This window comes from Eschrichtius robustus, chromosome 2, assembly GCF_028021215.1.
Source record: "Eschrichtius robustus isolate mEscRob2 chromosome 2, mEscRob2.pri, whole genome shotgun sequence".
Lineage (NCBI taxonomy): Eukaryota > Metazoa > Chordata > Mammalia > Artiodactyla > Eschrichtiidae > Eschrichtius > Eschrichtius robustus.
In genome coordinates this window covers 42,063,327-42,079,539 of record NC_090825.1, presented here as the reverse complement: position 1 = coordinate 42,079,539, position 16,213 = coordinate 42,063,327, and the positions used below count along the sequence as shown (strand labels likewise).

General features: G+C 47.5%; 1 protein-coding gene across 1 annotated transcript in view; it reads left to right on the top strand.

The window, feature by feature from the left end:
• The first annotated feature begins 275 nt into the window (after positions 1-275).
• The window catches only part of LOC137758830 (chondroitin sulfate proteoglycan 4-like), a 38,756-nt gene continuing 22,818 nt past the window's right edge, over positions 276-16,213 (top strand). Inside the window, exons 1-3 of the mRNA XM_068534810.1 lie at positions 276-304; positions 11,825-11,988; positions 12,324-15,888. Coding sequence (XP_068390911.1) covers positions 14,995-15,888 — 894 coding nt within the window. The 5' untranslated portion in view covers positions 276-304; positions 11,825-11,988; positions 12,324-14,994. The remainder of the gene's footprint in view (positions 305-11,824; positions 11,989-12,323; positions 15,889-16,213) is intronic.

The following is a 16,213-nucleotide window of genomic DNA, read 5'->3' as shown; positions in this document are numbered from 1 at the left end:
CTTCTCTCTCCAGCCTCCATTTCTCAACAGCGCCCGCTCTACACTCAACTCCACGACAGAACTCGCCGGGCAAGGCGGGGGACACGTACTCTCTGCTTACCGACCCTGCGTGGGCGCTGGGGCCCCGGAGCAGGCCCTCCTCGGCCGCGCTGCGCACCCCGGAGCCGGGTCGAGCGTGATGGGGCGCAACAGCTGCGGGTTGCAAGCGGCTCTCCCCGCCCCGGCCCAGCCCCGCGTTGGTTGGGGGCGGCGCCCCCTGGGCCGGCTCCGGGTCCCGGCCGCGGACGGGGAGGGGCCGGCGCAGGTAGGTCGGCTGCCGCCCGGGAGCGAGCGCGGGGCCGCCGCGGCGGGATGGGGTGGCTCGGGGCTCGCCCCCCCGTCCTGTTCACCGCCTGCCTGGGGCTCTGCGGGGCGCGCGGGGTGCTCGGAGGTACGCGCCCCCCAACCTCCCCTCCCCGTCCCTTCCCCGGCCGGCCGCGCGCGGAGCCCGCTTGAAGGGGGGGGGCGAGGGGGGGCGGTGAGGGCGGGCGGCTCGGGGGGCGCGGGCGTGGAGCCCCCTGTACTCCGGGGGCCCCGGCAGACGCCGCGGCCGGGTGAGCCCCGCGGCGACCGCGACTTGGACTCTCAGGCCGGGCCTTCGGGCAGCCGGGGGAGGGGACCGCTCGGCCCTGAGCAGTGTCTCCGGCTCCTCCGCGGAGAACTTGCGACTCCCGCTCCGCGAGGCCCGGCCCCTCGGGTCCCGACCAGTTCGCGAGCCTCGGGGGCGGGCCCTGCGCCGGCCTCGGCCCGGCCTTCGCCGCGGATTGGGGGTTTCAGGGCCGGACTCCTGGTGTCCCTCGCACGGGCAGAAGGAAGGCTTCCTGCTGTCCTCCCGTCTCATCCTTTTCAGCCCTGCTCCTACCCGGGCCCTTTCTCGGCTGCACGTGACCGTCACGGGGGCCTTAAACTCCTCGCCGAAATTCTTGGGTGGCTGGCCTGTTGTTCCCTAGGTCCCTCCACTCGTCCGCTTACATTTTCTGGACCTGCTTCGCCGGAAGTGCTTTACATTTCCATGGCGCTTTTCAGAAGTCAGGGATGACTAATAAAAGCATAGTTATTGAGACTTTTTACATAACTGAGCTCGACACTTGGACGTACCCCCCCCCCCCCCCCCCCGCTCTTTGAGATTTATTTCAGTTTAACAAAAGACTTCGAGACCAGAGAACACACCCTCAGTCAAAGGCCTTGTAAATCTTTGTGACATTCGGATTCAATTCTGAACGCGTATTTACTTCACTTCAGGCGATTTCACGAGGAGCTTACGAGTAACATTCCGGTGGTGGGGGGAGGACGCCTCGCTCTCACCCCTGCGCGGCCCTCCTTGCAGCTCCTCCAGCTCTGCGCCAATCCTGATGTTTGGGGGCCCTTCCGAGCTCCTCCCTCTTTATCTTCCTCCTTTCTTCCTGGTTCTTCCTCTGCCCCTTCCCCGGCCCCTTCCTGGCCTGGCGTGCAGGGTGGATGGGCCGGGAACTAGGGCCCAGGAGTGGGGACGCTGTGACGGTGGCTTTGAGAGGGAAGCTGCTGGTCGCAGGCCGGGGAGACCTGAGAGGGCAGTGAGTGGCATTGGGGGACAGATTGGATGGCGATGGGGCCTGAGCCAGGGATCCAAGTGGTCAGTGTAGAGTGATGGAAAGCCCATGGCTTTGGAGTTAGGTGGACTTGGGCTTTAATCTGGGTGCCACCATGCATTCTCAGAGTGACTTTGGGGAAATTACTTCTGTTGGTCTTGATGTTGCATTTGTAAAACTGGGATGATAATCACTTCTTCAGAGAGACTTGAGTAAGATATGTGTAAGACCTGCTTGGGAACTACTTGATAAATGCTCATTTCCCTCCTTTCCTCTTCATCTGTGCAGTTAACTTGGGCGTGAGGCAAAGAGCAGCAGGTTAGGTATCCATTGAGGGGTACAGAATGTGGTTAGAGGAGAGTTATTGAATAAAGAATCACATAGCATATATAATTTAACATATATACTGTTCTTCACCCTTGGCGCTAATAGCATGACAAATATCAGATACCGAGGTCTTACCAAAAGCTGCTTTGGGGCACTTTTCTTGAATAGCCAGATGTGTAATCTAAATTTAGGTTTCTTCCTTACCTCCTTGGGTGATTCAGGCTGTTGCTTTGAAGAATCTAACTGTCAAAGACTTAGGTGAATGCTGCTTTCAGTCCTTACAGGACACAGGGTGATGTGTCCTCAGGGAGTCTCACCACAGCAGGAAGTCACCTTTGTCTGGTAAGCAGACTGTCTCAGTAAGAATATCTGCAGCACACACCCCCAGTATATCTCTATTTGTAAATCAAGTCTCAGTACTACTGTCACTAACAATTTTCTCAAGATATAATATACTCTTAGCTCTAGACCCATGTTGTCAATAGTTCAATGATTTCTCATTTTTTGACTACCTTCTTATCAGATCTCATTAGCGTATTATTGCTTTGACCTTGTAACAGAGCTAATGAGGAGCTTGTACAGAAAGAGGAAGAAGGGCCAGCACCACCAGTTCCTTTGCATTTACTGGTCCTTGCGTTATTTGTATATATCTTTAAGGTATGGCTTGTTTGTAGGAATTGTTTTAATCAGTTGATCCTTTTTGTGAGGGTTTGTTTAATTACAGTGAGATAATATAATTGTAAACCCAGTTAAGCAGGCAAACCTGCATGTGGTGTGTCACTGAATGGAGAAAGAGAGAGGGAGTGAGGGCACCACTGTCCATCCTTCCACCTTGTAGAACTCGCGCTACTCCCCTAGGGAGACTTGTGTACCCAGCACACAAGACACACTGCCAGTCTCACATGCCACCTGTGGCACGATGCCAATCAATCTGTAAAGCAGAGATGAATAAAGCCTCAGTTCTTATTTTTTAGACTAAAATAACCCATGAAGTTGTAATTACATTTCCTTCTGGCTCTGCAGTGACTACCTTGGCACGCCACTTTGTCATTTCTGCCTGAAGCTGTGGCGCCCAAACCCAAAGGCTTCCAGTGGCCCGAGAGTCATGGTGAGCCAAGCAACGGTGGTGTGGCAGGAGGTGATGTGGAGTGAGGGAGCTGGGAGCTGGAGCCTCCACACCCTTCACGGTGGTTGTGCTGTGGGAATAAATAGGTCCCAGGATGGCCCAAGTGGCTGAGTTTTCCAGGGAAGTCAAAAAGTCCAGGTTTTTATTTAAAATGTCTTTTATTACAATTTAAAAAGTTTAATTTAAAAATAGAACTATAGAGGCCATACAAAGCACAAACAAAACTCATGCCTTCTGCTTCCGGGGTCCTTTCTAATGCTACTGCTTTATTTACCTCTGTATTCTGTATACTTAGTCCAGTACCTAAAAATGATAGGTGCTCAATAAATATGAGTGACTGAGTGATAGAGCACCCCTGGGAATTGTGGTAGGCAGAATAATGTCCACCCAAAGAAGTTCACATCCTAGTTCCTAGAACATGGAACATGTTGCTTTATATGGTGAAAGGGACTTTGCAGATGTGATCAAATTAAGGATTTTGAGGTGGGGAGATTATCCTGGGTTATCTGAGTGGGCCCTAAATGCAATCATAGGGGTGTTATAAGAGGGAGGCAGGAGGGTCAAAAGAGATGATGTGATGGAAGCAGAGGTCGGAGTGATGTGATTGCTGGCTAGGGCTCTAAGCCAAGCAGTGTGGCCGTCTCTAGAAGCTGGAAAAGACAAGGAAACAGATTCTCCCCTAGAGCTTCCAGAAGGAATGCAGCCCTGCAGACACCTTGATTTTAGCTCAGTGAGCTCCAGAAATGTAAGACAATAAATGTGTGTCATTTTGAGCCATTAAATTAGTGGCAATTTGTTATAGCAGCTATGGGAATCTTATAGAGGGAGTGTCTGTCCTCGTAAAAGAGATCATATAAAGGGCCATTTAATTCTGATGGTCAGAAGATGGCAGTGCCATCAGAGAAGAATGAGGAACTGGGAGCTTTAGGGAAGGTTTTGTTCCTGTGCCCAGTGAGCCTGGCTCCAGCACTCACTCCAAAGCCTGTGGCCGGGCCTGGAAAACTCCCAGACAGCGGGGGAGCAAACATAGAAATGTATAAATGTCACATGTGGAACATTTACGATAGGACACAGGCTCTGCGGTCACTAAGGAAGGAGTCGTCAGCTCAGCCAGGGGTGGCTGGGGACCAGGACAGCCTCACTGCTTAATTCCAGGAGGTGCTACAGCAATCTGCAACATCTACAGGAGTAGCTCCCCCTGGAGTTGTGTGGGACGCAGTCTGTATGACCATTTGCAGCAGGCCTAGAGACTGCCCCATTGAGAGGGGGTATGGGCAGGGCAAGTGCTGGTTTTCTCTTTGCAACCTGAGCAGTTGGCATGGAGACTGGTGTTTGGGGGATGAATGAAAAATGAGAGGCTGGTGGATCCTGTTCTGCATTAGCAAGGATTCCAGGGCTGTGGATTGCTCAGGCTCTACCTGGAAACCTAAGATTTCCATCCTCACAGTGGCCCTGGGCCTACTACCGGCTTCTCCCACACCCTCCCAACTGTGTCAGCAACACATTTAGCATAGAGATGTGATGCCAAGGACCCCTCCCACCCTTCCAGTCAACTGCCCATCCTGCAGCCATGGAGTAAATATCTATTCGCTCATTGATTCTCTTTCCCAGCTTAAATTTTAGTGGACCTAACTCTCATGGGAGAGACTCTTAGAACTTTCCCTGTTGGGATTTGCTTTCAGTGAATAGAGGAGGTCGGGTCTCCAGGGCATGTCAGATGTTTGTGCTAATTTGTTTCATATTTGTAAGTTTTCTTCTTAGAGTGCTCTGGATAAAGTTAGTTATGTCTTGAATAAATATTCAACTTCAGTTTGACAAAGCACATGCCGTCGATACCATAGTAAAACACTGTCGAAACTCTTAAGAATAGATTTGTGGGGCGAAATGTGGCTTTCCTTTCCAAGTGAAGTTATTCCACTCAAACGATACAGCATGAGTAAGAGCTGTTTTATAACGTCAGCCCTCCTCTTAGTATGTCATCTTAGGAGTTTGTATAATGCAAATACTCTAGCAGAGAAGTTTTGTTTTTGTTGCTTTTTATTTTAATTAAAAAAAATAAGCTTCTACACTTAGGCTATATCATCTGTAGAACGTATTTGGAAGAAAATCAGTACATAAAAAGGCACGATATAAAATTACCAAAAATACTGTATAATGAAAAAGCAATTCTAATTTTCAGTGAAAGCAAACAGTTCTGAAATCTTTCTTTGAAATATTCTCCTAATTAGTTTCCATCCTACTCATGTTTTGCCCTCACACAGTCACCAGACTGATCTTTCTAAAACACAGAACCGATATGTCTTTTCCCAACTGACACCATAATGCTTCCTTACTGTCTGCAGAATAAAGTTCAGCCTTCTTAGTACGGTTTGTAAGCTGCCCCCCACCCCAGTAAGTGGGCCCCTGCCCATGGGGATCCAGGCGGTCAGTCAGCCATTTGCTCCCCAAACGTTCATTGAGAATTTCTTGTTATATATACACAGCAAAACAACGCAAAATGAAATCTCCCCTCCCAGAGTCCGCCTCTTAATAAGTGGCTACCCAGCCAGAAATCTGGATTGCCCCCTCGGCCTCTTCTTCCCTCTTGTGACAATCCCAATTTTTAAATATCTCCTGAACCCCCCCACCCCCCCACCCCGTTTGCTTCCCCACGCCCACCATCCCCTTGAGTCCATTCTCTGCCTTTCAGCCAGAGTCAGCTTCTAAATTGCAAGCTGACCAACTCATTTCCCTGTTTGATCCCTTTACGGCCCTCTTTCGAAAGAGTCTGAACTCTTCAGCTTGGCTTCCAAAGCCATCATTTACGGAGTGCCTAATGTGCCGAGCACTGCTGTGTGCACGGCCAACTGAGCGGCGGTCGAGACCAACAAAGGCTCCAGACCTCGGAGTCTTATATTCTGTTCGGGGTGGTGTGGTATTGGGGCTGAATAATAACCCAGAAAACAAATTAAAAAGGTAATCAGATTATAATAGGAGCCTTGAAAGGAGTAACCAGGCACTGGGTGTGTGCGTTTGCAGGCGGGCATGCATGTGTGTGTGTGTGTGTATGTGTGTGTGTGTGTGACTGTACACACGCACTTGGAACTGAAAGTTCAGGGCAGGCCTCAGATGCACGCAGTGGTGTTTGCCCCTGACCCCTCTTGCCTCTGCAGCTTCTACCCTGGCTGCCCCCTCCTTATACTGTGCTCAGCCAGACTGGGCTTTTGGTTCCTTGCAGTCACCTCTCTCCTATCTCTCCCCCCTTTTTTTCTCTCCTCTTCCCCTGCCCCAGCCCTCACCAGCTCTTCCTAGCAGCCAGTGCCTTGCCTGAAGCGCCTTTCCTCCATCCACCCTCCTTGACAAGGCCCAGTGCTTCTGTTGTGGTCTGCATTTCCCAGTTAATAATCAGGCAACTGTAATTGCTTTACTTACAGTCTTTCTCAGTCACCATTGAATCCCCAGGACCAAACAAGCAGTATGTGTGGACAGAATATGCACGTGGCATGGGACACTGAAATCTGCCAGGGAGAGACGCTTAATAGTTAGATTGTTCCTTCTCTCATACCGCCACTGGACCCACATCAAGCTTCTGTTGTACCAACTTTCTACTATCACTCAGATACACTCTTCTTTCTGAGCAGCTCTCTCCTTGGATAGATTGCAAGCCCCTTTGTCTTATTAATTCTCCAATCCAACCCTGGCACATAGTAGGTGCCAAAAAAACTTAAACACAAAACCAAAATCAAACAAAAAACCAGAAACATATAGTTTGGAGGAAGGAATGGGAACCAATTCTAAGAATGAATCATATAATTACCAACCTGGAAGAAATTACAGAGAAATAGTTGTTAACTTTCATGCAAAGTATCTTACCAACCTCACTGCCAAACTTTGGTTTCTATTCGAACATTTCACCTTTTATCTAAGCACACAAAACCAGGAAGTTGCTCTGATTTTTGTTCAGCTTGATTTGCTACATTCCTATAGAATGCCCAAACACACCTTTTCCTTCACTGCAGGTCGAGATCACCTTTCTTTTTCTAGGAACCAGTTTTACTTGTGCTTCTATTGCTTTTTATTGTGATTTTGAGGCATTTACTAGGGGCCACAAAAATTAGGCTCAGTTTGGAGGACCCAAACTGGCTTCAGGCTGTCAAACCAGAAGTTTTAAGCCTGCTTCCCTGTTTTTCCCCTGAGGCAATGGAAATTTCTAGCCACCAGCTGAGACTGGAATTGATTTAGTGCCAGAGGTGAAACGTGGGAAAATATAGGGATGTTGTTTATTAAGGTTACTTAGTCATTCTCAGCAGTAGATTTTATGATTTAGAAAACATTTCCTGGTTTTGAAAACTTAACAATACACTCTCTAAGTCTGTCAGAAATTGGAGTGGGGGGATTCAGTAATGGGAAGGCCAGGAGGATAAACTAGGATAGCTAGTGGGTTTGTAGCTGCTTCTTTAAACTGTATGACCGTGTCCCTACATTCTAGTTTTATTGAATTTAATTATTAATGGCTGTTTTTAACGAGAGAATGGGGGCTTATACATATCTGAGAAAGTCTGTAAGAGATCATGTTCATCTCTGTATCAACCTCGTATCTTGGTCAAAACACTGGCTTGGTGATTGGGAATGCTTAGTTTTTGTCTTAGCTCTGTTTCTAATTAACTGCTGACTTTACATAAGTCCATAAGCTTCTTTAGGCCTGAGTTTACTCAACTATAAAATGAGGGTTTACTAGGTTAGTTCAGTTTGGTTCAGTAAATGCTTGCTCGCTACCTACCTAGCTTACACTGGATTCCCTAGAGAGAGAGGCTTAGGGAGGGATTCTTGTGTGAGTGAATAACTGAGTGAGTGCTACCAGGAGAGAACTGTAAGGAAGTGAGGGAAGTAGGATAGGGCAGGAAAAGAAACCAAGCAAGGATGTGGCCTCATCTCAGCCTGATCGCAGAGAAAGCTCTGGAATATGAACAGCAACACAGTTTTCTACATACTTTATACACCTCTTTCAGTCGTTGGCTAGAGGTTGCACCCCGGGACAGAGGGTATAATTTCACTGAAATTTCTGGATAACACAGTTAATCAGCTGGAGGATGCGTGCACCAACCTGTTAGAAGGGATCTAAATGGGGCACCAACAGAGTCCATCATACCACCTGTGTGCCAGGCACTGTTCTAGGTATTGGAGAGAGGAAGGTAAAAAAGATATGGTCCCTGATCATAGGAGACTTATGGACTAGTGCAGGAGCTAGATGAATAAACAAGTAATTTTAATACACCATGGTGAACGCTAGGACAAAGGAGTGCACAGTGTTTTAGGAGCAAAAATGAGAAGCAGACATTGCACGTTGGGATCCTCAGGAAGCAGAATCAAACATGGAGATGAACATGCAGGAACTTTATTAGGGAATGTTCTTGGGAGCAAGATTTGAGGAAAGGAAGAGAATAGAAGAGAAGGGAACTGGATTAGGAAGAGGAGTCAACCTGCGATGTAGTCTCAATGCAAACAGCTGAATTTGTGGGGAGCTCTGAAGATGCTGGGGGCTATCTGCCAGCAGCATTCATAGCAGCCAGGGTAGAAAGAAAGTCCTTTGTTCTCGAAGGGTAGTGGGTGTACCACGGAGTCCACCACAGTCCACCCCTTGCATCACTTGGATCCACTTCATGTAAATCCTGGGAACAGTACCTGAGTGATAATCTTCATGTTCTTCCTTATCCAGTGATTCCTTTTACCCTCAACTGGTATTTCTGCTGGTCTCAGTGGCCACCTGATGATGTGACTCAGACCTTCGTCCCCGAGGGGTCTGAGCTCTTGTCAACGCACTCTTCTCAGGACAGGGTGACTGCATTTGTTTACTGACTGCCAAAGAAGTACCAAGAGGCATCCAAGGGGACCACATGGACACCCAACATATTCTTCTGTGAGCCTGTTGTGTAACAATAGTTCTACCCCTTCCGGATGACTCAGGCTCAATTACCTGCCAGATGAGGCATTTCTCTTCTTGCCTGCTAGTTCCTTGATGTAAGGAGACTGAAATGTCCAGGCAGCAGCTATAACTTATCATATAGAGAGAATCTTGCTGTGTCCCCTGGTAGAAGCATTCCCCTTTGGAAGCCAGGAGCTTTGAAACCGTGGATTTATGGTTGATGGGGATGGGAACACAAATTCCTTAAGTGGGTCACTGAGAGTGACAGTAAACAAGGCCACTCCTGATCTACCCCTTGTTCTCAGACCCACGGCTTATACTTCTGGAGACATAGCAGGAGGTGTGTAAAGCTTTTTAATTTAAAGACCATGTAAAGATCTTTCACTTAAAGTGTAGATTATGTCCTGGAGGGTGGAACCCCACCCTGATAGAGTATTGCTTCTGAGCTGGTGATTCAACCGTACCTTCATCAGGCTGTTCCCACACTTTATCTGGCCTGCAGCTTCAGTGGTGTACTATGTGATAGGACCAGTGGGTCTCAGGGTCTTAGGCCCATCACCACACCTCCTTTGGAGTAAAGGGTGTGCCTTGGATTGATGTGATGTTATTCGGCATCCCGTGTTAGTGAATTAAACACTCCAGAAGCTCTCAGAGTGGTGCCTGGTGCCGCCCTGCAAGCAAGAAAAGCAAATATATACCCAGAGTAATATGTCTGTTTTTGTTGAAATGAATCACTGGCTATTCCAAGAAGAAAGGGTTTCATTGACATCACCTTGCCACCCCTCTTCAAGGGATGGTAACCTACTGGGGGTTTGGTGTTGGACTCTGTGGGAGGCATGCTGGGCATTCAGCAGTAGCATCGCCAGGGAAGCTGTGGTCACAGGGGGCCCAGGCTGTTGGGTGCAGGCATAGACTCCTCCCTCACCTCCCTGGCTACTTCATCACGTACGCATTGTGCCAGCGTAGGGCTGGCCGATGACAGAGGCTGGCTGATGGCAACTGGCCAAGTCATATTGTCTGCCTGGTTGTTTAGTGCCTGTGGTGTGGTGGATGTTTCCTGGTGGGCATTAACATGCAATATAAAGATCTTCCCGCTTCCTGCTGACGCTCACGCGTCTATCCCAGACCTCCTTGGCCCTGCTGTTTCAATCTTTCTCATTCTAGACTCCTGACCATCTGGCCGGGCTGTTTGCTACTACCTATCCGTCTTTCTTTATTCTAACCTCAAGCCTCTTCTCTCTCCATATAAAGTGGGTGATCAGGTGTACCACTCACAGTTCTACCTTTTGGAGAATTTTCCCTCAACAGTGCTTTTCATGGCCACCCCTAAGAGGAGCTGTAGTGCAGTTGGAGTGCGTTTTCAGCTTGCGTGCATGTGATGAAGCTGACTCAGCCACGAACCAAGCTCAGGTGTTTTGCCCTTCCACCAGCTGGTAGTAAGGGGTTCCTCCATGCAGCCAGATGCATGAGCTGAGGAAAAGGTGCTGGCGCAAGAATGGGGATGACACGGCGCTCCAGGCCACCGTCTCGTTGCGCCTTCTGGTCCTATTCATGCTCGATCCTGGACGTACCACTACCATCCCTTCAATCTCTACTTCCACCATCCATCCGTCAGAGCAATTCTGTCATGTCTCACTTAGAGTGGGTCACTGCACTTTCTATGCTTCCAGGATCCACCTTAGCAGTGAGTTCACACCATTTCCAGCAGTCTGTGCCAGGATGTTATATCCTGCATCCCTGGAGACTGCCCCCAAATCTAGTATAAACTCTCCCTTTTTCAACTTTATGTTCCTGCCCCCTTGATCAGGTACCATCAGTCCCATGTGCATTCCCCCAGCTGCTGGCACTACATTCTGGGTAGGTCCCGCAGCTCCATTAGGGTCTAGTCCTTTTCCTCCCATATCAAGCCCAGCATGTCTCCGCACAGGTTATATCATGACTTAGGCTTTGTTTTTGGCCTAGTGGTCAGGAAGAGAGATGGGAGTGAATCTTCAGAGGTTACATGTTCCTTGTGGGGAGAGGTTTCTGCATCCTCTTTAAGCAAGGGGAGTATCACCTTAACAGGGGAATAGGTCTCTTCTTCAGGCTCAGAGGGTTCAGAGGGGTCTAGGGACCCAGGATATTTGAATGCACCAATCCAGATGTCCCCATTCCATTTGTCAAGGTTCCATTCTTTACAAAACAAGGCCATAGACTTGTCAGAGGTAGCCTGACATGGTTGGAACTTTGACTTAGCTTGATGCTGAATACTCTGATGATTAATTCCTGGGTGGGAGTCTCAACTTCCCCTGCCCACCCACTGTAGGAGATGAGAAAGACTTTATGTACTACCATGGAAGCCCTTTGGCTGTCACACCTGGCTTGTAATTGTCAACTAATCTCTCCTAGTTTTTCCTTATCTTTTCCAAAGCTTCATGCAGACTTAGCAATAGACACCCAATTCCATTGTCCTCATAGTTACCACTTGCCCTATATTTCTCATAGGTTGATATTTCAGTACTGGCTAACGTGTTCCCTTCCACTGTTACACCAGTTCACCGCCAGTGACTTGGGATTAACCCCTGTGGAAGGGAAGGAAGCAGAATTGGGTAGATGGAGAAGTCGATTTGCAATTCAGTTTCAGTGGAAGCCTTGGCCACCCCCCTTGAGAGTTCTGAAGAGGGACTGACCCATCAGAGGTATCCTGAGTTGGAGCAGGAGAACGCTGAGACTTTATTTCCCCACAACAGATCTGTGGGCTACCCCAGGAAGCAGGTGTGGGCTTGCACAAGGCAGCTATCTTCAGCAGGGTCTCTTCTGAAGGGAGATGACAATATAAGTGGAATAGTCATTGTGTAATAAATTTACTTTTTTTTCCCCCAGCATCTTTTTATGGTGAAAGCTATGTGGGGCTCAACATCATAGAAGTTTCCTCTGAGTTATCTCTTCAATTAAAGTTTCAAACCAGCAAACCACAAGGATTACTTTTTCTTGCAGCTGGGGAAAATGACTACTGTATAACAGAACTTCTATCAGGAAACTTACGGGTAAGATTAAAAAAAAATCTTTAAAAACGTATAAGCCTTTAGTTACTGGAGGGAAAAACAGTGAGAGAAAAGAGAACAAGATAGCTATCCATTTGATTACTGTTATTTCACTAGAATAAAATCAGGTGCCATATATAAGTGTTGAGATCTTTTCCAATTTTATCAGCATGTCTTCACTGTTCCAACTCTGAAATTTCTTAACCTCAATATGCAGTCCATAAATGTGGGAAGAGTTTCCATGTCCAAGTGTCTCTCTTTCTCTTTGTGAATGGCCTCGTTTTCTCAATGAAACACTATGAGATGAGATTGATTAATTATGATTCTTTCTCTTTCAGGTGAGAGTTAATTTGGGGACAGGTGAACAAGTGCTCCTTTCTGAGAAAAGACTTCGTGCGGATGACTTGGTTTGGCATTTAGTGGAATTGTACTGTTTTAAGGATAGTATCTCTCTGGTTATTGACAAACATTATGAGATGACTGGCCAGATCACCGGCGGGGTGCACAATTTGCATTGTCAGCATGGAATCTACATAGCAGGCCACGGTGGACTTGATGTCCCGTACCTAGATGGAGAGAGCCCCAATTTCCGTGGATGTATGGAGGATGTGGTGTTTAACCAGAGGGAGATCCTTACATCCCTTAGATCGTACCCTGGTTTTAAGAAAGTTTATGAGGTGTCACTAGGATGCAATGATGAATTTTTTGCAGCGGAGGATGAAGCCATCAATTTCTTTAGCTCCAGATCCTGTGTCACCTTCCCAGAATGGATGGTGCAAGGGGACGGGCTATTTGAATTTGCTTTGCAGACTGGAACTCAACAAGCCTTGCTTTTATTTCAGTCAGGTAGAGAAGGAGATTTTGTTGCTTTGGAAATAGTTAAAGGTTTATTGAAGGCTCATGTAGGAAGGAATAAGAGTAATACTCCGCTCTCTTCCTTTCGCTTAGTGACAACCAGTGGCACATTATTCAACGCAGATTCACTGAACGGTATCTGGACCTGATGGTGGATGAACAGGGAGTAAGGACATTGCTGCCTTTACAAAGCAAACTGTTTGTATCTGAAGGCCCTCTCTTCGTGGGAGGTCTTGATAGCCGCAAGGGAGAAGAAGTTAAAAGGTTAGAACCTGCCTCTGTGCCTAGGAAATCTGCTCAAGGAATCTCTTTCAAAGGGTGCTTAAGAGGCTTGGAAGCCAACTCAGAAAAGAAAGCATTAAAGGATGCCCTTATTTCCAAAGATATATCTGCTGGGTGTAAAATGAAGAGTGGTGGTAACAAAAACCCTTCTGTAACAACCACAGAAAAGCTGCTTCAGGCAGAAGTTCCCCTTTCCACTGCCGATCCTGAGGTGGGCAAGCCTATTCTTCAAGAAGCCAGTAGCTATTTCTTGGTTCTGAATAACTTGAAGGTCCAAGAAGGTGGGCAAGCCCTACTGGAACAAAGCATATGAAGGTGGATGTGGAGTTGAAGGATTTGGGTGTCCATCAGTCTCAGATACTATTTAAAATAAAGGAGATGCCTATTCATGGGTTCCTTCCATTAGATGTTTCCCCCGAATAAGAAGTGGAGAAGGCTTTTACTCTGTTAGATTTGGGGCAAGGAAAAGTTTGGTATGTCCATGACGGTTCAGAAGAACCTAGGGATTATTTCACATTTTCAGTCTCTTCCAACAGCAAGAAGGAAGTGCTATTATATCTTCAAGGACATGTTTCATATGTGTTTAACATTATTGTCATTCCAGTAAATGATCCCCCAAATCTTAAGCTCCCTGAAGGAAACTTGCTTCTCGCGTTTGAGAACTCTAAGACACGACTGACTCCAAATATCATACATGTGTCAAACCCAGACACAGATTCCTTGAGTCTTAGTTTCTCAGTTCTTGGCAACTTCAATTCAGATGCTGGGTTTTTAGAAAACACCAATGATCCTGGGAGAGCCATTAATGGTTTTACATATGGGGATTTAAGAGATGGCAACATTTTGTATGTGCGCAGGGGCCATCAGAACTCCCGGATCCTTCTGAGAGCAAGTGATGGAGAGCTGGTTAGCAATACAGTGGTGTTACGGGTCATGGCTGTTCCTTGGGACTTTGCAGTGGCCAACAGAACCGGTGTGGTCGTACGGCAGGGTGGCACGGTTCTGATTACGCAGGGCAACTTGTTGGTGGAGGTTAATGGTGAAGGCCCTGAGGTGGACACCCGCTATGCTATCACTCATCCACCTCGGTATGGCCAGATTCAGTGGCAGGGGTCAAGTGGCGAGTGGAAACAAACTAGTACCTTCTCTCAGCGTTCCGTTGATTGGGGTCAGGTCCGGTACTGTAGTACATTCAAAGAATTGCAGCTAGAAAATGTTACGGATCACTTTAAATTTAAAGTTAACGTAGAAGGAAAAAGCAGTGAAGAACTGATGTTTCCAGTTATGGTACAATGGCTGAAGTTTACCCTTCTGAAAAATGTTCCTCTTGAGATCAGTAAAATAAACAGGCACGTATTGAATTCTGATCATTTGCAGGCTGTGGCAGAGGGTGTGGAAGTAGCTGAGAGGGAACTGCATTTTAAGTTACTGACCCCACCTAAGAAAGGAAAATTGCTACTTGGCACAAAATTTCTAAAAACAAACTCAGTTTTTAGCCAACAAAACGTTACAGACTCTAAGATAAGTTATGAACCACAGGGGAGGCCCAGGGAACATTCACAAGACACTTTTAGGTTCTTGATGGTTGCAGAACACATCGAATCAAAAGATTACACGTTCAGAATAAATTTTAAAGCAGATAAGAGGGGCATTATTGTAACGAACAGAGGATGATTTGTAAAAGAAGGAGAAGAGAAATTAATCACAAAATTGGAATTATTTGCTCAAACCTCGGACAATCAGACTTTCCAGTATAAAATCACCAAGAGTCCTCAACGTGGGAAGCTGAAACTGATTCAATCTTCAGATTCTCTGGGAAGTCATGACAGTATCACCACGTTCACTGATCAAGACAGCTTGGGTGAGCGGCTCATGTATGTGCACGATGACTCTGAGACCCAGTGTGACGAGTTCCTCCTCACGGCCTCCACCGCAGGCCCAGGCCAAGAGGAAGTGGTCAGGGACTTTGATACAGAGCATCTGTCTACGGAAATTAAAGTCACCGTTTCTGTGGAGTTAAAGAACGATGAGAAACCAGTGCATGTGGTGGATAAGGTCTTTCATGTCGTGCGGAACGGCCAGCGCTTGCTGACCCTAGCTAATCTCTGTTACCATGAACCCGATGCAGATTTTGATGATGGGCAGTTGCTCTACACCCGGCGGGGCATCCCAAATGGGGACTTGGTGCAAGCCAGTGACCCGACTCAGAAGCTCTACCAGTTCAGGCAAGAAGACCTGCGGGAAGGGCGTGTGCTCTTCAGGCATCAGGGTGCAGACTCGGCCCGCTTTGTGCTGTTTGTGACAGACGGTGTCCACTACACGTCGTCCCTCCTCGAGGTCAGTGTGTCAGATCCCTATGTCCGCATAGCCAACAACACAGGACTGCTGGTGCAGAGAGGAAAGGACAGCAGCCTCACGACAACCAACCTCAGTGTCACCACAAACCAAGATGTCAGAACAGACCACGAGATCAAATTCCACATCCTGCGGCCCCCAAAGCGTGGCAGAGTGCTGGTCAACAGCTCAGGGCCCGGCTCATTTTCCCTGCATGACTTGAAGCAAGGACGTGTGATTTATAGACATGACGGCAGTGGCAGCTTCGATGTGTTCAACCTGACGGTGAAAGTTAAAGATACATATTTAGAAGTGGGCGTGTACGTGCAAGTGGACTCAGAAAGCCACCAACATCACACCCAAATTCTGCATAGCAAGACCCTTGTGGTTGAAGAAGGAAAACCAGTAAAATTGAGTAGAGGAAGGCTCCAGGTAGGTAGTGGTCCCAGCGCCAGGCATCCTCACTCTCCTAGAACCGCAGGGGCAAATGATCTGTTTGCTTCTGGAAGGTATTTTTGTGTTGATTTCTCTCCTGGTATTTGGAATGACTTTGAAAAAATGTAGATGGCATTGAGAAGAAAAGCTAGAAGGTTTCATGATTTTGATACTGTTAATGGTGCTGTAGTGAGAAATGGAATATAAACAATCCTAAGCCTCATTTTAAAGCTATGTGCACATGATCACACGCGTATGCATGTATGTTTGGTGTAGGATGACCTGAGAAGGAGGAGGGAATGTATATATTATAGTAAATGAA